This window comes from Podarcis muralis, chromosome 2, assembly GCF_964188315.1.
Source record: "Podarcis muralis chromosome 2, rPodMur119.hap1.1, whole genome shotgun sequence".
In the NCBI taxonomy this organism is placed as follows: Eukaryota; Metazoa; Chordata; class Lepidosauria; order Squamata; family Lacertidae; genus Podarcis; species Podarcis muralis.
Genome location: NC_135656.1, coordinates 47350607 through 47374639, shown reverse-complemented (window position 1 = coordinate 47374639; position 24033 = coordinate 47350607). Strand labels below are relative to the sequence as shown.

The 24033-nt window shown below is 38.8% G+C and overlaps 1 protein-coding gene across 12 annotated transcripts in view; it reads right to left on the bottom strand.

The window, feature by feature from the left end:
- The window catches only part of TENM2 (teneurin transmembrane protein 2), a 753358-nt gene that overhangs the window by 620900 nt on the left and 108425 nt on the right, over positions 1-24033 (bottom strand). For all 12 annotated transcript variants that reach the window (XM_028717464.2, XM_028717467.2, XM_028717466.2 and 9 more), the window contains one exon: positions 3141-3437. In XM_028717464.2, the coding sequence (XP_028573297.1) occupies positions 3141-3366 (226 nt within the window). In that variant the 5' untranslated portion in view covers positions 3367-3437. The remainder of the gene's footprint in view (positions 1-3140; positions 3438-24033) is intronic.

The window sequence follows — 24033 nt, the reverse complement described above, 5'->3', positions numbered from 1 at the left end:
ATATATCTCAAGTAAAGCACCCAGATATAAATCCTCCCAATACTATTATAAAATTATGGCCCTTTAAAAAAAGGTCTCTATCTTGTTTGTTTTGGACCAGACCACGTTGGGACCGCAGAAAAAGCAAAATTTTTAATTTATTGTGGCATAAAAATTCCCTGCAGCTCTGCAGTGTTTACCTAATACAGTGGTACCTTGGGTTACATACGTTTCATACAGACTCTGCTAACCCAGAAATAGTGCTTCAGGATAAGAACAGAAATTGTGCTCCCGGCAGCAGGAAGCCCCATTAGCTAAAGTGGTGCTTCACGTTAAGAACAGTTTCAGGTTAAGAACGGACCTCCAGAATGAATTAAGTACTTAACCCAAGGTACCACTGTACATATTATTACATCAACAAGTTATTAACTTGTTCAATGGCATCCACACAAGGCAATGAAGTCCATCTAGTGTTACCTTGCTCAATGGCACCCACAGGAGCAGGGCCGGATCTACCATGAAACTATTGGAAAAGGTCTAATTCTCATGACTTTTATAGATATCTGTCCATTGCAACTAATGCCCATTCTATTCCTGTGACTTCTGAGCCACAACAAGGCACTAGTTGCTAACAAGATGTTATTCCAAGATAGAAGATTTATGCTGTTATGAATTGTGGAAGAAAGATAGTCAACAAAAACCTTACTTTTACTTCCCTTGCGATATTATTATAGTCTACGGGCAGCCTCACTGCAAACTGTTGGCCTGTGTGGATAAAGGGGGACTGCATGAACAACCAATATTGGGTGGACCAGCAAATCAGACAAATGCCCCCATTTAATAGAATGAGCCTCATGTCTAGAGAGTGGCCTGATAAATCCATTTCAGTGTTTCCAGTAAATAAATCTTGTGACCTCATTTAAACTCCAAGTTATTCTGTCGAAATCTAATTCTGCATCCTGAGGCAAATCGGTGCAGTTGGCTCAAATCAGCAGTTGCCAGCTTGACATATGTGATTCTGCAGTACTCCAGTGTACTTAGAATTCAGAATACTTTGCTAGCAATAAAATGCACTTTTTCAAAGAAAAAAAATGTTCACAAGATGTACTGTAACTTTCCTGAAAACTGTGTTTCCTTTCCATCAAATTATACATAGGACAGACCTATATTTATGTACCGCTAGTAACCACCTGTATACTTGATCCACCAACAAACAAGAGAACAATAGAGTAACAGGTTTTTTTTCTGGCAGTGCATACATTTACCCTTAAAATACACTCATACAAGGCTAATTTACTACACATATTGTTTACTTCAAAGTGGGAATAAACAGTCAAGGAAATGTAAATTAGTAGTTACAGAAATAGTAAGTAGGCCAAAATATGGAAAGAAAAATAATACCAGGGGAAAATACTTGTGTTTGGGAAACTGATGTACACAACAACTAACAAAGATGGTAACCATTTTATACCAAAAGAAAGCTGAAGCAATTTTATGAAAGAAGAAGAAAGTTGGGAAGAGGTTTTAAAATCAGTGATCTAGAAACAAAGAACCCTATTGTGGTTTTGAAGCTATGCAAACACAGGATAATTTATACACTTCAGGAGCAACAGTTCTTCAGCTGAAGCATAGTTACAACTTAAACATCACAAGGACCATTGACAAGAAGTGTCTACGCTGTTGTGCCTGAATGTGAGGAATCCAGATTCAGATGCTGATTCAGCAGTAAAGCTCACTGGGGTCCTTAGCTAAGTCTCTATTCTGCAGTTTAAGCTGCCTAGCTCACTGGAAGAATGGTAGGGAATATATCTACTGCACAGAGATGTTGTGATTTAACGTTCATAGTGCCAAAGAAATTTTAATAATTTTGAAAGAAACAACAAACACCTCACAGGGAATTCTATCACTAAGAGCTATTAGCTCCAATCCAAACCAAGCACATGCATACAGTAATTTAAAACATGTTTAGAGGGCACCAGGTGCTTTTAGCTTTGTATAGTAGGATAAAATTAAAAGCTATGTTGAACAAATACTCTTCCATGAGATGGAGCCATATATGCTAGTGGATCAGTTTTGCTGGGAAGACAATCTTTTGAGAAAAGTATTGCCTAGGATTCATTCTGGGCTAGGAAAAGCAACAGAAATAACTTCATTGGCATCAATCTTACAAAGGGATTATAGGACTTAATATCATTCTATATGACAACTGGACATTTGAAAAGTGTGCTGGTTTTCCCCACCCACCATTTATGCCCGTCTTAGGAATGCAACTATCTCTTAATAGCCAGACTATCTGGAACTTTTCATATCACAAGTCTGGGCTATGTTTTTCTGTATTTGAATTATTCACACACTGAAAAGGGTAAGACATAGAAGCATAATAAATTGTCACTTAAAGTAACATAGAAAGAAACGTATGCAAAGTAAAAACAACATGTAAAGATACTTCTCTCAATCGTTTTTGTTATAATGGAAAAAAGTTATCAAAGGAAGTTTACACATTCATGCGAAGAATTTATATCAATCTAAAATTTAACGTGGGGTTTTGATTCTGTGTGAGGCACTAACAAACTACTAATGAACTTGAAAATAATTAGATGGGTCTTCTCCCTCCATTTTTAAATTAAATTAAATGTAAGGCTTATACAGTGACAAAATGGTGTCAGAGAAAAGTGTACATTCTCCACATTTCAATTCACTTCAGTAAGAAATATGGGATAAATTCCAAGTACCTCATAGGTAATGATTACCAAATGTTAATCACAATGTTTTACTTATCAGTAATGCTAGTCCCACAAAAAAATAAGTAGTGAAAATGTCTCTATTATACCTGTAATGAACCTTAGTGACATAACACAAGGGTATAATATGTGGGCCTCTCCAGAAATATGACAACATGACAGCTGGTTAATACTAATAATTATTAATACCTCTATGTTAAAAGGAGGAATCTAGAAAGGCTTTCTGAATATGACAAAGCTAACATATTCACCACTTCACTTCACAATGAAAACTGAATTTTGTACTTGCATGTCAAATCACAACTGAACAGATCTTCCAATACAAATGCAGAGTAACTGCATGGACACAAATATAGTACTGTAATGGTATCATTGAAGTAAAAAAAAAAAAAAAAAAAAAAAAAGGGTCTTAGAACATACCTTGTCTTGGAAACTCATCAGACTCTCTGTGAACTAGGTCAGTAACTCGATTTCCATAGTGCATTCTGGTGTCATGATCATAAGCCTTCAGTGTCTCACTTGAACTATAGGACTTCTGAGTAGGCACTCTACAGTCCTCACTGTCCAGTGATGAACTTGTGTAGCGACATTCCTTTCCACACCTGCCTCTTGTCAAAGAGCGGTGCCTTCGATCTTTTATATCCATAATTCTGGGAGAAAATGAAACTTTTTCCCACTGATGTAAAACTTTAAGGCAGAGACTGGTTATTTTTCCACCTGAAAGAAATAAAAATAATGCTTAAGTATAAAGTGATGACTTAAATATACATTTGTTTGTGTGTGTGTGCATCTGTGTGTATGTGTAAAGTTACATTTTCTCACTTTCTTAGAAAACTAAAGTAAAAAAGACACAACAGCCAACAAAGGATTTCAATTGCTTTAAAAAACCTATATGGGTAATTGATCCTAATGGAAACAAATGAAAGAAATTTGATTTAACTGCATGAGTTATATTTTATTAAAACTATGTTTTTATTGAAGAGTTTAAAAATTGATGATAAAACAAACTGCTGTAATCTTTTCATTTATGCATGCACACTGATAACAACATGACAGTCCTTTTGACACTCTGATATTAGCTCATGCTCTGCAACAACACACAGAAAAACAGATTGGAAACAGCTTTAATTACTTCCTTTTATAGCTGCAGGAGGGTCTGAAATGTAGAGCATCATATGAAGTGTGCAGATTAGAATGAAGCACACAGTGAAGTTTAAAGAAAGAACCATTAAGATTCACATGCTATACAAGCAAGTTTCAGAAAAACCACAAACGCTTCCTTAGTATTCCTTCATAATTTCCCTTTTTCATCATACTTTTTTTCTTCAACTGGCTTTCTCACCCACCATAAAGCTCCACTGGTGTTGGGCAGTTTAGGATTGCTCCCTTAGTCTAGTTATGATTACAGCCTAAGCATTTTTGAACTCTCTTACTACATCAAGGGCTAATAACCTTTTGGACCAGCGGGCGCATTACAAATTGTTAGAAAGTGCTGTAGGTGTCAGTTACAAAATGGCTCTCATGGGAGCAGGCCATAACACAAAATGTGTACCATGGAGGGACAGGCATAATTTATCATAGCTGCTGTGGATGGCATGGAATCACATGAAAACAGAGGGCCATCTTTGCTGCTCCCTACTGCCTCTAACCACATGCTTGTTGTGGGAAGTCACCTACGTGTCCTGATTGTGCAGATCATGCACACAATGATGCTGTTGGTAAACAGATGTTTCCATGTACCAGGGAAAATATACAATGTGGCCACACCACATTTTCTGTCCCCCTCTCTCTCACACACAGAGCACATGCACACATATAGACCACAGACACACATGCTTCTCTCACACACAATCACATACTTCGCATATGCATCCCTCAATCTCTCACACAGACTGTACACACAGCACATACACCCTTCCCTTTCTTACAGATCACACGTACATGTATGCTTCCTCCTCCCTCCCCCTCTCACACACCAAGAGACATCTCACTCTCTTTCTCTCTGCCCAAGTGGATATCTCTCAATAATACACACATAGCAAGAGCATACTTGAGCACACACATTCAGAAAGCCCCTCCATGGGTGAAGGAAGTGCCTGCCATTGGAAATAAATAAAAAGGAGAGCCATGAAATGTGTGCCCATGGGCGCTGGGTTGGCAATCTCTGTACTACATCATCCCAAATCTCTTGTATTAATACTCATGCAACCTCTGAATCTTTATGGGCCTGACAGACATAACTTGTTTTAAAATTTATATCCCGCCCATATGGCTGGGTTTCCCCAGCCACTCTGGGTGGCTTACAGCATATATAAAACCACAGCAAATCAAACATTAAAAAAACAAGCAACAAACCAACCAAGTAATCAATAGAAATCATCATCAACAACAACACTAAACAGTTTACAGTTATACCCAAATTAAAATAACCACCAACTCCAACTAAACATTTAACCAACACCAACTCGACAAAAACCCCCTCAGAGGAATCAAAATTAGAAACATTTTAAAATATTTTAGCCAGTTGTCACAAACCAAGAGTTGTTCCAGCAATGTCTCATTGGCCTCCCAGGAGCCTCTTTTAGCTGTTCAGGGTGAGTCTGGGCCCCGACCCCTAGACCAGGCAGAAATGTGTTTTGCAGCATTCATGGCAACAGCAACATCCCTGGATTTACATAACTAATATATGGAAGATAAGCCAACAGATGGCTTCTAGCTTAGCTATAGAAAAAGTGTGGCCAACACCCTGAAACCAGTATTCCTCTGATTGCCAGGATTAAGAGCAGGCTACATGAACCATGAAGCATTTGATGTTCTCCCCCCCCCTTCAGAGTATCACTCTGAAAAGAAGCAATTTTAGGTAACCAGGAGAACCAGATGTTTGAAGACACCCACATGTATATTACAATCTGTGAATACTTAAAATCATAACAAGTTTATTTTTAAAAAATGTGAGAATCCATGAGACAAGGTAAAAAACCAGAACAATAGAAAACCAAATACCTATCGTTTTCTGGGGGGAAAACACCCAAAACCAATATAAGATACTTACTTAAAAGCCTGCAGTGTTACAATTGTAAAAACCATCAGCCTGCATATATTAGGCAAATTTATATACATGTGCATAACTTTAAGCACATGGGTAGCATACTTTTAGTTTTCAGTATGTGTTTCTAATATTGGAAGTTTTGCTTCAGGCTTGGAAGTCTAAATATCACAGAAAGGTATACGCATGGGGGAAGCTTTTTGCTTAGAGGGCATGGTGAGTACCTAGGTCACCACCCTCAGATGATGATGATTAATTAAATTTGTGTACCCCCCTTCATCTAAAGATCACAAGGCAGTTCACAACTTAAAAATATAAAAATGAAAAAACAAACACACTTAAAACATCATAGAATTTTAATCAGCTAAAGGCCTCGGATCACTTGTAGGTGGAAAGCTGGAACTGATAAATACTATATGACGTCATATTCATAGGTATCAACTAGTCCAGCCCAAGGTTTTTTGTTGCATAGATGATTTAAAGTTTTGCCACCACACTTCTTTGGTGAGCAACATAACAATAGAACATTGAACCCATCCAGCATCTTCTATAATATTTTTAGCAAGTAGCCTTGACATGTCCACCCGCTTTTGTGCCGAAAAAAACTCTTGGTTGACATTCTGTCAGAAAGAGAGAGGAGGAATGGAAGGAGATTACTGAATCTGTTGGTGGAGAGGGTCTGGGTTGTCCCCTAGGAGACCACATTGTCCACATGCTGCAGTGGCGTAGCGTGGGGGGTGCAGGGGGGGCCGGCCGCACTGGGTGCAACATCTGGGGTTAGGGCAAATCCACAGGTTAGGGGGCGCAAATCCACAGGTTAGGGGGCGCAAATCCACGGGTTAGGGGGCGCAAATTACTTGCCTTGCCCCGGGTGCTGACAACCCACGCTACGCCACTGACATGCTGCCGTATGTTTCAATAGAGGAGGGAGAGTTGAACAAACCAGCTGTCACCCTGCCACTGGAGATGAAGGCTGCCCTGCCAACTGGGAAAATGCAAGACCCTGAGTCAGATAGTAAGTTGGCCAAGCAAACTTAGGCCCCATCTCCCAGGGTGCATCATCAAATGCAGCTGTACAAGCCAACAAAGCCTACTTGGGGTGTTCGCTTGCTTGCCCACTCCCATTGCTTGGGAAGAGAACCAAGAGAATGACTGTGCCCACCACACCCTTGAAAAGATGAGGAATGAAAGTGTGTAAGGTTGTGCCAGCCATGTATCTTAGAGCCCTGCTTCTGAGCTACTAATTTTGCAACCTGTATCCTAATTTATGTTTAAACCATGTGATAACCTTTAGAATCAAGTCCTCAGGAATACTTGAGCCAAGAGTCCAAGTTCTGTGTCTGAAAGCAGAGTTCCTGACCAGGCACTTGTTCTGCATTTCACCCTCAGTGCAGCCTGGGAATGCATGATTCACCTTTTCTGGCATTTTGGCAGTCTTCAAGAGTATTCCTGGATATGGCCACTTACTCCAAAACAGCTTGACTTTCTCTTGGCTCTTCCACCTGGATACCAATCTCCACATGTTATTATCCAGTAAAAACCTTACTGGGGACATGAATCTCTCTATTTGAATTTACTCAACCAATAAACAGTTACAGATAGGTAGCCGTGTTGGTCTGCCATAGTCAAAACAAAACAAAATTCCTTCCAGTAGCACCTTAAAGACCAACTAAGTTAGTTCTTAACTTATCTGAAGTATCTGAAGAAGTGTGCATGCACACGAAAGCTCATACCAAGAACTAACTTAGTTGGTCTTTAAGGTGCTACTGGAAGGAATTTTGTTTTGTTTCAACCAATAAAGACTGCTTCTCTCTTCCTATGTTCCGCTCAGTAAACTTCCTCTATCTTTCTCTTTTCCCTCCTCATTCTGCCTTCTCTCCTTTCCATTTAGGCACTATAGTGGTACCTCAGGTTAAGTACTTAATTCGTTCCGGAGGTCCGTTCTTAACCTGAAACTGTTCTTAACCTGAAGCACCACTTTAGCTAATGGGGCCTCCTGCTGCCGCCGTGCTGCCGGAGCATGATTTCTGTTCTCATCCTGAAGCAAAGTTCTTAACCCGAGGTACTATTTCTGGGTTAGCAGAGTCTGTAACCTGAAGCGTATGTAACCTGAGGTACCACTGTACAGCACAGCCTATACTAGTGAATACACAGAGACAATAAAAGTATTCCTGTTTCATATTCATGTCCATGTCAAGTAGTTTGAAATGAGTTACAAAGCAAAAATGGATACATAGAATAGCTAGTTAAGACTGAGAATGAATTACAGCATAAATGAAATAAAACAAATGGCGAAAGAGTAGTATAAATGACTTCAGGTGAATTGGAATCAGTAGTTAAACTGCAGGTTTAACACGAGTTCTGAATGGTAGTTGCTTTTCTCTGTGCATTTGTTAGCTACAAGTTTCCTCTGGCTTTTTGATTTTTATCATGCTACACAGAAAATATGTCCTGTGCACTAGAATCACATTTATTACAAATTTTTTAGTGGTTACATAAAAAAAGAAATCAGTCATTATGATAAAAGTTCTTAGTCTTTGTTAAATTATAAATACTTTCCTCTTGCATAAAAAGAACAATTATCTACTGCTACAGTGTTGTTAAGGTAGATAAAATAATTTATCATTGCATAATTAACACAATATTGTTAAGCATGCTTTAACAATTTTGTATAATGGATTCATATCACTAGAGAATACTTTTGATTAAGCAACAACTTTAGAAACAATTTTTGACCATGACTGTCTAAATTGTCTAAATTGACTTCTAAAAATCAGATATGTATAAATGACTTTTTTATATAAAAAAAACAAACCAAAAACCCCACACACAATCTTTTCAGTTGCAGGTACATAGATCTAATCTACATTTTTTGACTCAAGTTCTCTGACTCTCGTCCTCTGACATCCAGTATGTAGCTGTTGGAAGCGCATATAGAATCATAGAATCATAGAATCATAGAATCATAGAGTTGGAAGAGACCACAAGGGCCATCGAGTCCAACCCCCTGCCAAGCAGGAAACACCATCAGAGCACTCCTGACATATGGTTGTCAAGCCTCTGCTTAAAGACCTCCAAAGAAGGAGACTCCACCACACTCCTTGGCAGCAAATTCCACTGTCGAACAGCTCTTACTGTCAGGAAGTTCTTCCTAATGTTTAGGTGGAATCTTCTTTCTTGTAGTTTGGATCCATTGCTCCGTGTCCGCTTCTCTGGAGCAGCAGAAAACAACCTTTCTCCCTCCTCTATGTGACATCCTTTTATATATTTGAACATGGCTATCATATCACCCCTTAACCTCCTCTTCTCCAGGCTATATTCCCCAGTATGTTATACTGCTTTGAGTGAAGACAGCACAGCACATTCCCTCTACAGTATATTCCAATGTTTTTAATATTTTCTTTCACACATAATGGTAGCATTGTTAAATCACCCTGTTAGCAGATAGAGCTGCCATCAGGATCATGAGTGATTGACAATTGTGTGGAGGATTATTTAGATGAACATATAATTTCATATGGGCGCTGCTGCAATTTCCACAATGGAAGATGCCGCTCAATGATGCTGCCACCATTAAGCAAGCCATGACAATCTTGGATAAAAAGGCAACACCATTTCTGCTATGCCCATATCTGATGGACATAAAGAAAATGACATTTCAGCTATAAAGAACTTCATGGTTAAGGATAGGAGAGAAGGGAGAAGGACAGTGAGATCAGAAGAAGGCAGCATTAATGAGAAAGGAAAAAGGGAAAGGCCAATTCAGGAGATACAAACTGTTAGTAATTTCATTCTCTCATTGCTGTTGGAACTCTTGATTCACTGTTTACATTCCATTGTGATAGGAGTGTGGGAACGGAACTCAGGCACTGGACTTCCGTTCTGTGTGCTTTTGTATTTTTTCTTTGTTCTCTGCTTTCGGACAGAGAGGACATGTGTGAAGCTGTTGCTCACACTAGCTATGTTTGTTGTTTTGATTTGCTGTAAATAAAGACGCTTTCGCGATGCCAAATGCCTCCACAGCCTCGCTTCTTGCTGGTACTCTCCTACTGCATTAGCGTGCCCACAGCTCCACTGGATGTGGGGTGCTGGACACTTGCCTATGCGAAAGGGTACACATGGCAGATTCGTGTATGCAGCAGCATGCTTATTTCTAGTTATGCTATAGAGCAGATATTGGACTACAGTGCCCATCATCCTATGCTGTCTTGGATTGAGAGAAATGTAGTTCAGCAACATATAGAGGATACCATCCCTGGTATAGAATGTCCCACTGGGTGTTGGGGAGACATGCTTCTTAGCTGTAAAAATCAGATTGTCCTTTAAGGAGTAGGAACTGCTGCACCAAAAATTAAAGCAACAGCAGCAGCAGCAGCAGCAAAGGTCTGGCTGTGCTGTGCACAAAATAGATTGTATGCACATATTTAATTTTCATACTACATTACATCTTTAGACTCCAGTTACTTTCAGATATTCATGTTGAGAACAACTTTGATAATATGCTTCAAAAACAACATATTTGTGTGGAACTCTCTTTCTCTCTTCCCAAAATATGTATACATGACATGATGGCATCACATTGTGAATTTCTCCGCCCACACTTACATTATTGACTGATGCTGGTATGAGTAAAAAATCTTATGACACTATGATGTCATGCCATATGATGGCTGCTAGTACACATTATGAGGGAGAGGGGGGATCTCAATATGGGGACGTTTCTTTTGGCAGCATTCCTGTGTCCTGTGACAGCTCAATAATAATAATAATAGAACTGAGCTGGACAACTTCCCAGACTGCATCTCAATACATACAATTTGCAGCCAGATCCAACACATTTGTATCCATTGGGTTCAATGACACTAATTCTCATGTTTGTGTGCGTATAATGGAAGCTTTAATTGTTCTGAGGCTGTAGCAAAGACAGACAAGTCCAGCCCTAGTCTTTGAGTCAAACTACATTTTATATTCAAGGTGTTGTTTGCCCTTCTGTCTATTTTTTAAATGGGTGATCTGAATTAGGACCACAGTGGGGGTGGAGAGTGATAGAAATCCTTTCCTTCTTGCGGTGGTCTTAACAACCACCCCCACTCCAAAAGCTGCTCTTGGCACTGATAGCTTTCCTTTCAGGGCAACTCCCAGCTTCAGGGAACAATTTTTGTGATTTATATGTATGAGGGGAAAGAGTTTTAACATACATACACACTGACTTGGTCTTGATCAGGATTGCCCTATCTATATTTTAAACAACGATGCAAGTACAAACCATGTATATGCATTATGTTTGGCCAATTCTCTTTGTTTTCCTTTTACTTGCTAAATCATATACTGTAAGCAAGTTCCCCTATCTTGGCAGCAGAAGCTCAAAGCTTTTCCTCCAAACATCTGAAAAAAATAGGGAAAGAAAGAAATGGGGGGGGGGGGGGTCTCTCCAGCAGTATGAATTCTCTGCTATTGAAATGGACACACGATGGAAGTTTTTTTAGGCTGGGGAATCTTAGACCAGGGGAGCTAAATTAGTTGTGTGAATTGCATATGTTGATTGAAACTTGACAGCAAAATTGTCAACTGGAGTCTTCTTGTAGTCTTTTAATTGATTCATTTATCACAATACCTTTTCTGTTTATTTTCTTTGTGATACATCATGGAGCATATAATTTGGGAAAGGGGATTTGTTGGAGATAATTTACACATTTCCAGAACTTTCTCCAAAAATAATTTCAAAGATTAGTTTAAAAGCCCTAGATTTCAGTAGAAGAAAGACTGAAGTTGTTTCTTATAGAAGTAAATGGAGCTTTGTTCCGCCTACCTTTGAGCATAAAAGTTTCCTTTAGTGTACATAAACCATTAACTTAGTTACCATGAATTCCCAGTGCTTTATGCACACAAAACTTTGTCAGAAATAACAAAACTTCCTACTGTGAACCTTTGTCCTAACATTTCAAAGCGGGCAGTAAAAACTCTAAGAAAGCAAAAGGTAAAAAAACACACAAAGAAATGGACAACTGAAACATTTAATGAATAAGGAATTGAATTCCAAAAGGGGAAAATTCCATACCTTTATTTACTATTTTATATCCTGCTACCAAATTCTTTTATGAACTTCAGCTAATCATCAGTATATTACATTTAATACAATCATTTTTTCAAATTAGTAAATGGTAAAATTGAAACTATTATGAATTCAGTAAAAAAAAAATCCTATTACTGAACCCCCCCCTAGTCCACCCACAGAATGCAGAAATACATTGCCTTATTTACAGCCTACCTTATTTACAGCCTACCATCCCAATAAAGATACCTATGCATAAAATACTACTTAAAGCCTAGTGCTCCAATCCAGAGATCAGTGCATGCTTAGGCCTAGGCTCGATGTTGGGAACTCAGGAACCACTCACCCTCCATCTTCAGATTCAGTTCATCAGCCCACTACTGCATCCAGGCACATAGCCACTCATGATTGTGAAGTTACAGAAAAATAAAAGCTTAGTATCAGCATATGATTACACCTCACTCCAAATCTCCTAATAACAGCTCCAAATGGGGTTATACAGATATCAAATAGCATAGGAGACAATATAGTGCCCTGTGGCCCTCAGAGCTCAAGATCCAGAGGACCAAGAAACACTTATCCAATGTCCCCCCCCCCCCCGTTCCTTGAAGCAGTAGTTTAATCACTGCAGAACAGTGTCTCCAAATATCTATCTCCTAGGAGGATACTATGTTGATGGTATCAAAAGCAGATGATAGAATGTACAGAAGCAGCAGGGTCAAACTCCCACTTGTCTATCTCCAAATGAAGGTCATCAATCAGGGCAACCAAATCACGCCCAAAAGCAGCTCTGAACACAGAAATGGTTTGGAAATGGTTTAGAGCAAGACCTCTCCTCAGGTGGCAGTTAGGCACTGGAATATGTGTGGTGTGTTGGAGGGCAGCTTGTGGCCATCACCTCCCCCTCTTTTTGGGTATTCCATTAAAGGGATCCGGCGGTCGTGGATCATGTCCGATGCCCTGCTGGTGGCACAACCCCCGATGACGTCAGGGGAAGCTTCCAGTTGTATTTGCATCAACAAGCCTCTCCCACTGGTTGTTAACCCTCAAAAATGACTTCCTGCTGGACGGGGTTGAGTCAAGTATAGTTTGTTTGATCCAATGCCTAAGCCAATACCACTCACATGCTGTAACCAATAAAGTTGTGGCCTTATTTAACCCACTGATCTAAAATGCATGTGTCCTCGTGTCTTATTTTATCTCTAAGCGGGTGGCGGGTCCTCGACTCAGTTACCACAATTTTGCGGGGGGCGGGGTGGAGAGTAGTGATGAGATGCATGATTTTGTAGTTCAGAGGCAATATGCTTTCATTGTATTTCTATGAAAATTATCATCAAGATGGAATGTTTGCCTTACTGAACAATTCTTTCATTTCTTGCCAATTTCCATCTATAATAATCTGTTCTTCTTCCCCTTTATGTTTAATATATTCTATGTTATCTTACAGCATATTTCACCAGTCAAGTATAGTTAGCCAATTTTTTTGTTAAGATGCTGTATGTGTTGGTAAAGAACATTTATCTTAGCTCTATAGATGATCTCTTAAATTAATTCATTGAAATTGCATTCAAATATTTAATATAATATTCTGACCTTTTAATTGCATTAAAAATGTTAATTAACCTATGGTTCCATGCTTAAGAATTTCTCCTTAGTAATTGTTTCTCACTCTAGTTTCAATGAATACTTTAATTGCTGGTGAATATATGAGTAGTCAAGGGTCCAGCTTTATGAGGGTAACTATATATACAGTGTTTATGTATATTTTAAATATTTTACTTTAAACTGCTCTGATAAAAAAATGCCATTGAATTTGAACAAACAAGATAACTACAAAATAAATGTTGCTCTAGTATTAAAAACTTACAATGTCCATTTCACTTATCAACAAAAATATGTATACAGTGATACCTAACTAAGTCATATTCAGAGAAGACATATTGAAGTCAATTGTCAAAATCATTTCATTTGGTCTGTTCTGAGTATGACTAACATTGGATATTACTCATAGTATTTTTACAATTTTTTTTAAAAAAAAGGAATTCTATGCATAAGGGAAGGTTTATTAAAATAGAAAATATCCTTCAACATGGCCCAGATACATTCAGCAAAATCAATATATGTCTCAATATCCCTACAAAACCCACACGGATAAACACTAAACCAGGAAGAAAGGCCTAAACAGAGGTATGGTGTAATATACCTCTGATAAAGGTCAGGGCAACAATCAATCAATCAACCAACCAATCAATCAATCAATCAATCAATCAATCAGTCAAGGTATCTGAATATGCAAAAATTAGAAGAACAATATTATTTTAAAGGTAAAGGTACCCCTGACTGTTAGGTCCAGTTGCGGACGACTCTGGGGTTGCGTGCTCATCTTGCTCTATAGGCCAAGGGAGCTGGTGTTTGTCCGCAGACAGCTTCCGGGTCATGTGGCCAGCATGACTAAGCCACTTCTGGCGAACCAGAGCAGCACACCGAAATGCCATTTACTTTCCCGCCGGAGCGGTACCTATTTATCTACTTGCACTTTGATGTGCTTTCGAACTGCTAGGTGGGCAGGAGCTGGGACCGAACAATGGGAGCTCACCCCGTTGTGGGGATTTGAACTGCCGACCTTCCGATCGGCAAGCCCTAGGCTCTGTGGTTAAGACCACAGCACCACCCATGCCCCATATTCTTTTAGAAGCACTCTAATCAATCTTACAAGGAGGACCTACAACAAAATGCTCAGTGCTTCTGTTCATGGTTCTAGCCAGTAGACCATGGTGTCTTCAAAGATACTCCATTCCATTTACTTTATTTACTTATTTAAATTTATATACCACTTGATGGGGGGGGGGGTATACCACCCCAAATACTCAAAGTGGTTTGTTGGCTCTCGTACACAAGCTTAACATGACTCAACACTGCAATGCAGCAGCAAAAAAAGCTAATGGTATTCTAGGCTGCATCAACAGATGCAAGATCAATAGAAGTAACAGTACCACTCTATTCTGCCGGGGTCACATCTGGAGTACTATGTCCACTTCTGGGTGCCACAGTTTAAGAAGGCTATTGACAAGCTGTAACGTGTGCAAGAAGGGTGAACAAGATGGTGATCAAGGTGATAAAGGGTCTGGAAACCAAGCCTGATAAAGAACGATTGAAAGAGGTGGGGATATTTGGCCTGGATAAGAGGAGACTGAGCTGAGATAAGATAGCCATCTTCAAATATCTGAAGGGCTGTCACATGGAAGATGGAGCAAGCTTGTTTCCTCTGGCTCCAGAGGGTAGGATGGCTTCAAGTTACAAGAAATGAGATTCCGACTAAACATCAGGAAGAACTTTCTGATGGTAAGAGCTGCTCGACACTGGGATGGACCTCAGAGGGTGGTGGCAGTATCTGCAAATCCTGGAGAGTTGTATACAGCTATTAACCAAATGAAAAACAGGAAAGTCAGAGGACCTGGTAGGATACCTGCCGAAGTCTTCAAAGTGGGCAGAATTGAACTTACACAACTTCACAAGCTCATCAAAAAAATCTGGGAGAGAAGAGATCCCAGCAGACTTTAGGGATGCCAAAATTATCAACCTTTTTTTAAAAAAGGTGATACAACGGATTGCAGAAACTATCGAGGAATCTCTTTATTAGGTGTGGTTGGCAAAATTCTTGCAAGGATCTTAGCAAACCATCTCCTAACTATATCCAAGGCTACCCTTCCTGAATCCCAAAATGGTTTTTGGCCTTCTAGGGGGACAGTGAACATGATTTTCACTGCTCAACAGCAGTGAAAAATACAGAGAGCAAAACCAACCCCTGTATATGGCATTTATTGACCTGACTAAGGCCTTTGATGGGGTGCGGGTGGTGCTGTGGGTTAAACCACAGAGCCTAGGACTTGCTGATCAGAAGGTCTGGTGGTTCGAATCCCCGCTATGGGGTGAGCTCCCATTGCTTGGTCCCTGCTCCTGCCAACCTAGCAGTTCGAAAGCAACACAGTGCAAGTAGATAAATAGGTACTGCTCCAGCGGGAAGGTAAACGGCATTTCTGTGTGCTGCTCTGGTTTGCCAGAAGTGGCTTAGTCATGCTGGCCACATGACCCGGAAGCTGTACGCCAGCTCTCTTGGCCAATAACGCGAGATGAGCGCCGCAACCCCAGAGTCGGTCACGACTGGACCTAATGGTCAGGGGTCCCTTTACCTTTATCTTTTGAGGCCTTTGACACAATAAATCGGCTGCCCAGATAAATCTTTGAACATCCTTCTGCTCCTCTATGATAACATGACAGCAACAACTGCAGATAACAATGACTCTCAAAGTGAACCATTCACAGTGGGATCAGGTGTTAAACAGGTTTGTGTTATCGCCCCAACTCTGTTTATTATTTTCATTGCCATTATCCTACACATTGTCAAAGGGAAACTCCCCACCAGGGTAGAAATCATATATTGAACAGATGGAAAGCTCTTTAATTTGAATAGGCTAAAAGAAAAGAGTCAGGCTACCCTAACTTCTATCATAAAGCTTCAATATACTGATGACAACGTAATGTGCACACACTCAGAGGATGACCTCCAAACCATCCTAAATATCTTTGCAGAAGCTTACAGAAAGCTTCGACGGGATGAGCTCCCGTTGTTTGGTCCCTGCTCCTGCCCACCTAGCAGTTCAAAAGCATGTCAAAGTGCAAGTAGATAAATAGGTACTGCTCTGGTGGGAAGGTAAACAGTGTTTCTGTGTGCTGCTCTGGTTCACCAGAAGCGGCTTAGTCATGCTGGCCACATGAACTGGGAGCTGTATGCCGGCTCCCTCAGACAATAAAGCGAGATGAGCGCCGCAACCCCAGAGTCATCCACAACTGGAATTAACGGTCAGGGGTACCTTTACCTTTACAGAAAGCTCAACATCCCAAAAATCAAAGTGCTGCACCACAAGGATTGACATTGATGCCGAAATCCAGCGTTGCCTGAGCTCTGTAAATGCAGCTTTTTTCCGACTGAAGTCAGAGTGTTTGAGGACCAGAACATTCATTTGGGAACATTTTGGGAAACCAAACATTTTGGGAAACCAAAATGCTTGTTTACAAAGCTATTGTTCTACCAACTTTACTGTATGCTTGTGAAACCTGGACCACTTATAAACGCCATCTCCAACTCCATCAATGCTGTTTCTGAAAATTTTTACATATCACTTGGGAAGACAGGTGAACTAATGCCAGTGAACTGGGCAAAGCAAAGTTCTCCAGTGTCGAAGCAATGTTTCTTCAACATCAACTTCGTTGGACTGGTCATGTTATTTGGATGCCTGAATAAAGCAACTACTCTATTCTGAACTTAAAAATGAAAAGCATAATGCTGGTGGTCAACAAAAGAGGTTTAAAGACTCTCTCAAGGCAAATCATAAAAAGTAGTATAAACACCAACAACTGGGAAACACTGGCCTGCGATGGCTCCAATTGAAGAACAGCATTTTCCAAAGGTATCATGGACTTTGAAGATGCTCGAACTTGAGACGAAAGGGAGAAATGTGCTAAGAGAAAGGTACATTTGGCAAACCCTCACCATGATCAACTCCCACCTGGAAATCTATGTCCCCACTGTGGAAGGACGTGTGGATCCAGAATTTGCCTCCACAGTCACTTACAGACTCTGTTAAGACAGTGTTCATGAAAGACAATCTTACTTGAGTACGAGTGATCATGAACTCTCATTCCTTGGAGCTTTTTAAGCAGAGATTGGATAGCCATTTGTCAGGGATTTCTTAGTTGAGAATATTATATTTCTGCATTGCAGGGGGTTGGACTAGATAACCCTTGGAGTACCCTCCGACTCTACAATCCTATGATTCTATGATTCAGTTCATTACGAAGACAAGATATCATCCTACCACATTCACTGCCACACCTGCAGTTGCAAAGGAGAAGCAGAGCTGTATGTTAGGGTTGACATATTTCAAGAAGAAAAAACCAGGAAGACCCCAAAGTTGCTTTTTAAAAACAAAAACGCCAAAAACCTGCAATTTTTCTATTGACTTGCCTAAGAAAGTGCCACTCAGTGGTTTCATGTGGGATAATATTGAATCTTGTGGAGATTCACACTGAAGGCTCCATGTGTCTGAACAACACTCTCCAAGCACCACTCTCTGAAAATGACCACCTAAGTAGGACTGGAAACACTGCAAAATGATGCTGCCCACCCATAGCTCAAATAGCAGCAGGATATCTGAGTTGGTGATATTGAAAGCTGTTTAGAGACCAAGGAGAATTAACAGGGACACTCTCCCTCTGTCCCTCTCCTGACAGGGCAACCAAAATAGTTTCCATGCCAAAACTCAGCCTAAAACATGATTGAAATCAGATTACTCCAATGGATCCTAGATCTGGCCTGTGACCAGAATTCAAGAACTTTGCCCAAGAAGAGGAAACGAGAGGTTGGTGATCAAAGGCAGATCTGACGAAAAGGCAGGAACGACTGCCAGACAGGCTGCAATTTAACAACCCCTGGGAGCAGGCCCAAGTGTACCCATTGGCTGGTTGGGCCCACTGCCAGGGGAACGGCGAAACAAGGACAGCCGGGTGATCCAGGCTGCCATTGGTCAGATCACTTGCATGGTCTGTGGCCTGGCCGTAACATCGCTCACCCAGGAAGGTGAGTGAACTTCTGTTAGGATTATATTGTTCAGAATTTTAAGATTACGAAAATTCACATAAATCAAAACATAGCTACATAGACAATAATGCTATATTTGCTAAGAATAAATGCTGCGGGGTTCATAGTGTTGAAGTCAATGAATTCACATGTATAATCATGATATGTGGGACTTTTATCATAGTAATAGCATGAAATGCAAGAAAATAAGTATTTGCTGTTATTTATTGAAGGATCAGAAGTATAACAGGGACTGGAAAAGTAGGAAGCAAAGCTAAAAGTCTGACATATTCACATTGGTTTAACAGGAAGCATTTACAAATAAAAAACCACAATTAATTAATCACATCCTTCCATAGGTAACTTTCACTAAAATCAGGAATAACTATGGTACTTTTCATCACACTGTAGAAACCCCTTCCTATGGACTTGTTTTTAAAACGACTTTCAGAAATTTTTATAGTTGCCTTATGGGTTGACTTCTACCACTTTAACCTGGAAAGGGTTTTCATGAGAGTCATTTTGTCCTATAACATCAGGTCATTATTTTTCAGCTTGCACATCTCCCAATAAATCACACAAGGTTGATAGTGACTAGCAGTGATCCCAGTGCAAGAAAGGCCACCTTTTCCATGCTTCATTTAGGCAAACTCTCCACTGATGTGACAGGGGGTTTGATGGGAAAATAAATAAGGCCCAAACCCGGCAATTATTTAACTGCCATTCAACATGAGGACTGAAGGATCACAATCTCAGTAATCAAGCCCTCAGTAACTAAGCCTATGGACTGCTGCATGTTCATACAGCTACCTTTCCCCCCCATATTAGCTGACTTGAAGTGAAAACAAAACAAAAATAAGCAAGGGTGTGAAATTAAGACCTCAATTTGTATCCAACTCATTGTATGGGATGTTATATTCTGCAATTTTAAGTCAAACAAAAAAAAGTCTTTAATTTTATCATTTTCTCTGTGAGCTGCACTACTGGAATAATAAAAATGCTGCATATTTAAGCATTTGTCATTTTTCCAAAGTATATCATTATATTCTGTCTATTCGTATTACTAATTTAGGTTACACAGGAAAAACTTATATGACAAACTGGAAGTCAGTTAGCTTGCAATGGACCTGAGATGTGTTATGAAGTGAATCCCCGCCCCCCCCCACCTAACATAGCCAACAACTTACTTGCCAAGAATATGAAGTGATTCTTTTTTTTCTCCTCCAGATGGTGCACATAGTGACCATTGGGACATAAGACTATATACACTGAGTATTTATGTAACAATTCATCTCATGCTCTGTATACAGTTGAAAAAGTTTATTAAAACAAATAGAAACTGTTCAGGAAATATTTGTGAATGGGGAACATGCTAGAACAATGGCAAAAATCTGTTTCAGTTGAGAGTTAGATCTAAAAATTAGGTGTATCTCAAAAGCAAGAAATTTGGTAGGTCAGCTAATAGGTCTTAAACTAAAAATGGAACCTTTGGTCCCTGAATGCCAGAAGAGGGCACCTCTGAACCCACCATGGCTGCACCATGCGGCAACGGCCGCCCACCCAGAGTCCCAGATGAGTGCCTATTATGATAAATTCTGCAGTTTTAGTTTTTAATATGGGGTGTACAGTGGTACCTCCGGTTATGAACTTAATTCGTACCAGAAGTCCATTCTTAACCCGAAACCGTTCTTAACATGAGGTGCGCTTTCGCTTATGGGGCCTCCCGCTGCTGCCATGCCGCTGGCACATGACTTCTGCTTGCATTCCGGGGCAAAGTTTGCAATCAGGAGCATCTACTTGCAGGGTAGCGGAGCTCGTTACCCAAAGCGTTCGTAAGGAAGACGGTACGTAATCCGAGGTTCCACTGTATTACATTTTACTTTCCCAAAACTAGTGACTTCAATACAACTGCAGTCACCATCTTCAATACAAGGATTTAAAGATTAACTGGGTTATGTATCAGCTCTTATAATATGTCCTAACTAGAAAAAACATGTTATCTAGTCCCATTTTCATCAGAATGAAATCACACATTAACAAAATATCAGACAAGGTAACAATACATTCAACTGCTGGTTATAAATAAGTTGTGTTTACTTATAGTGTATCAAATCATGATTTTTTATTCTCTTGCTGTTGAAGACATGTCCCTCCACCCAGCTGTGGTGATCAGTGCTCACAGAGTGGCTTATTAGTTAGCTTTTCTTCCCAGGGAACTCTGGGAATTCTACCTATGTAAGGGGAATAAGGATCTGCCAAGAACTCTCAGCACACTTAAGAAACTACACTTCCCCAGCATTCTTTGACGAAAGGCATGACTCTTTAAAGTGGTGTGATACTGCTTCAAAGGTACAGTGCACATGGGGTCCAGGTCTAGAGATTACTTGGGTCATTTTCCTGAGTATATGTGTAAATGTAAAAAATCATTAGAACAATTAATTTATTATATTTACACCTCATATAGTGTGCCATTTTACAAGGATGCACATTGCATGCAAGAACTACTGTATGGACGATCATGATCACCTGCTTTAAATCAATAAAAATACAGAAGTAAAGAAAGCATATCTAACCAAGTTAAGTACATTATTATTAAAGGAGACTTAGTATTGCAGGTTTGCAAAATATAAAATTTACAAGTTGAAAGCTGCCAGGGAAGGTTTGTAGGCATAACTAAGACTCTAAAAAATGATGACAACCACTTATTAAAAGCATTCAGGTGCTTCACCAATTTTGAAAGAGTACTTTCTCATAGCATTTGTTAATAATGAATCTTTTCAGGCAAATATCAGAGAGTGTATGGTTCACATATTTTGAACTGAATTAACACATACTTTTAGTATTTATGAAAACTAATGGCTAATTATTTCTAAAGTGTCTATCTAGGGAAAATATTTTATTAAAAAAAGTAAAAAAATAATGTGGTTTTTTTGGAACTGAATGGGATTATTTGGGCAGTCAGACAAAACAGCACTTGAGTACTAATTGCTTCATAGACTTTATTATACACATTTTATTGTTTATCTATTTGTGCAGAATTTAACTGCACACAACATTAAGATGATTGAAGTGGTTATTTTCAACCCATGTGCTCACTCTTAAATCTGTTAAATCCGATTTCCTTACTAATATGCAATTTTAAACCACATTTCCCCCTCAAAATTGTATTTCTCAACTTGTGATTTTTAAAAATGAAAATTGGTATATAAATACTCAAAATAAATAACAATGATAGCTTTTTAAAACAAAAACTGAGCAACAACATTCTGGAAGTGCAAAAGCTGAAGAAAAACTAGACACTTGTATTAACACAGAAGGACAATGACACCTTTTCACCCCAAAATACCCAAGATTATTACGTTTTTAAATTAGGTGACACAGCAAATACTGTACGGTGGCCTTCATTGTTAGTAATGCATTCTAAATTTTCAAGGCTGAGGGAACGCTTATAATGTTCTTTATAATGTTTAACCAGAATCTCTGTTGTAAATTGAGCCCATTGATTCGGGTCTGTCTACACTCTAGAACAGCACTGCTGATCACTAGTCAATACACTGAACAGCCTCCATCCAGCATGGATTAGTGCAATGAACCAAAACACAGTGCATAGAGTATAGTTTGGAAGTACATGAATGATGCAGTTTTACTGTCTGGCTTTGAGGACTTAGATCTAAAACCACTGGGGTGTTATTTGAAGAAGAAGAAAGTTGTATAATTGACAACACCACAGAATGCAAGTAATTGCAGCCAACTTTCGCAGTAAAATGATTCTTGGGTTGGATCCACAGAAGAATAAGCAGAATTCTGCTTGTGCAACACAATTTTTATAGCTCTTCTCCATATTACAGCCCTGTATCCACACAAACTCTTTCCAAAGGTCAAGGGACAGGCTTTCTTAAGAGTGTCAACTCAATCATTGCTCCTTTCCACTTTAGTGTGTCCAACCGTGCTGCTTCCTGACACTATTCTATAATACTGCACCTGTTTTCTATACAATAATTCTTTAAAGTAATACACTTTCAAAATACACATACACAGGAACATGCACTCACAACTAAAAATTGTATTTTGAAGTGAAGTTGTGGTGGGAAATCCTATTCTTTCAAATAGATTCCGTACCATTGTACTCTATAAGAATATTAATTTCACATTCCTTATTGCTCATTTAACATGCAGTACTGCATAATAATCAGTTATATGCACAGAGTAAAATATTTTCATTATATAACTTAGCAAGGGGTTTAGAATTAACAGAGAAAAGAAAATGTAAGTAGATAATAATAATGGAGTTTATGTCAGCAGAGAAATTGCATCGTAATTAATAGTTCAGTTTTGGTGTGTTGACTAATTTCTAATTAAAAACATTATTTTTAAGGACAAAATGATTTTTAAAAAGTAGGGATGTTAAAGAATGTGGTGTGTGTGTGTGTGTGTGTGTGTGTGTGTGTGTGACAATTATCTTTTAAATACATAAATTATGTTTTTATAGAAATATGTTTAAAATAAGGTAAATATGTTTAAAAGTATAAGGTAGTGAGTTTTTAAAAACTTGTAAGTATTGTATGCTTGGAGCTGCTCATAAAGTTGCATTTTCTATGCTTCCAGTAAATGATTAAAGTAGTGTTAACACCAAATTACCTTTCTGTATTTTAACAATAGACTTATATGCTCCTCAGGTGTCATATTGAATTTTCTCCAATTTCGTATTCAACATATAACATGACCCAGCATTGTGTATTTAAAAATGAGAGACCATTTCACAATATTTGCACTATATTTGCTACAGTAGAAAAAGGGAGGCAGAGTATAATCTTTAAAATCAAACTGTCAAATGAAGAGTCACTCAGTTTATAAAAAAGAAAACACAACATTTCTTTTAACACACAAGCATGAATATGTATCAAAAAATCTACCAAATGAATATGTATAGAAAAGAAGACATAAAAATCTATAGCCCCAATTTAAAAAAAAATATTTCTGGGGTGAGCAGAGTAACTCCTTTATATTTATATTTTTGCTGTTAAAAAAGCAAGACAAGGATAATATATATACTTTCATTATCAAATTAGTAAGAAAAAATATTAACCATGGTTGCCAGTAATGTAATGTCACCATGCAGTCCACTAAAAAGTTTAGATAATAGAGCATGACTTAATTATAAATATAATAAAATTACTGTGCTCCTGAAATACTTTCAATTTGAGGTTATAGGTTTTGATGTGGTGTTTAATATGAAAATGCCATTTGGTTTGCCTTATTAGAAATCCTCTTGAGTAGCACTGCTTGAGTCTGTTTAAAAGAAAACATATTTAGAGAAGAGTTTTTAAGAGCCTGAGTAATTTCCATAATTGTGACAATTGGCAAAATTTGATTTTCATGTTTCAAGACAAACAATCATTGGATTATTATCTGCAGTCTAAGCACTGGAGCCTAACCTCCTAATTAGGATGAAAAACTCTGTCAGTTGCAAGCCTAGTAAGTCACAACAAGTCAATATTTTTAATAAGGATTAATTTAAGAAACTCTACAAGGTTGTATTGGAAGCTATTCTGGCATGTCTATTGATTAACATTTGGTA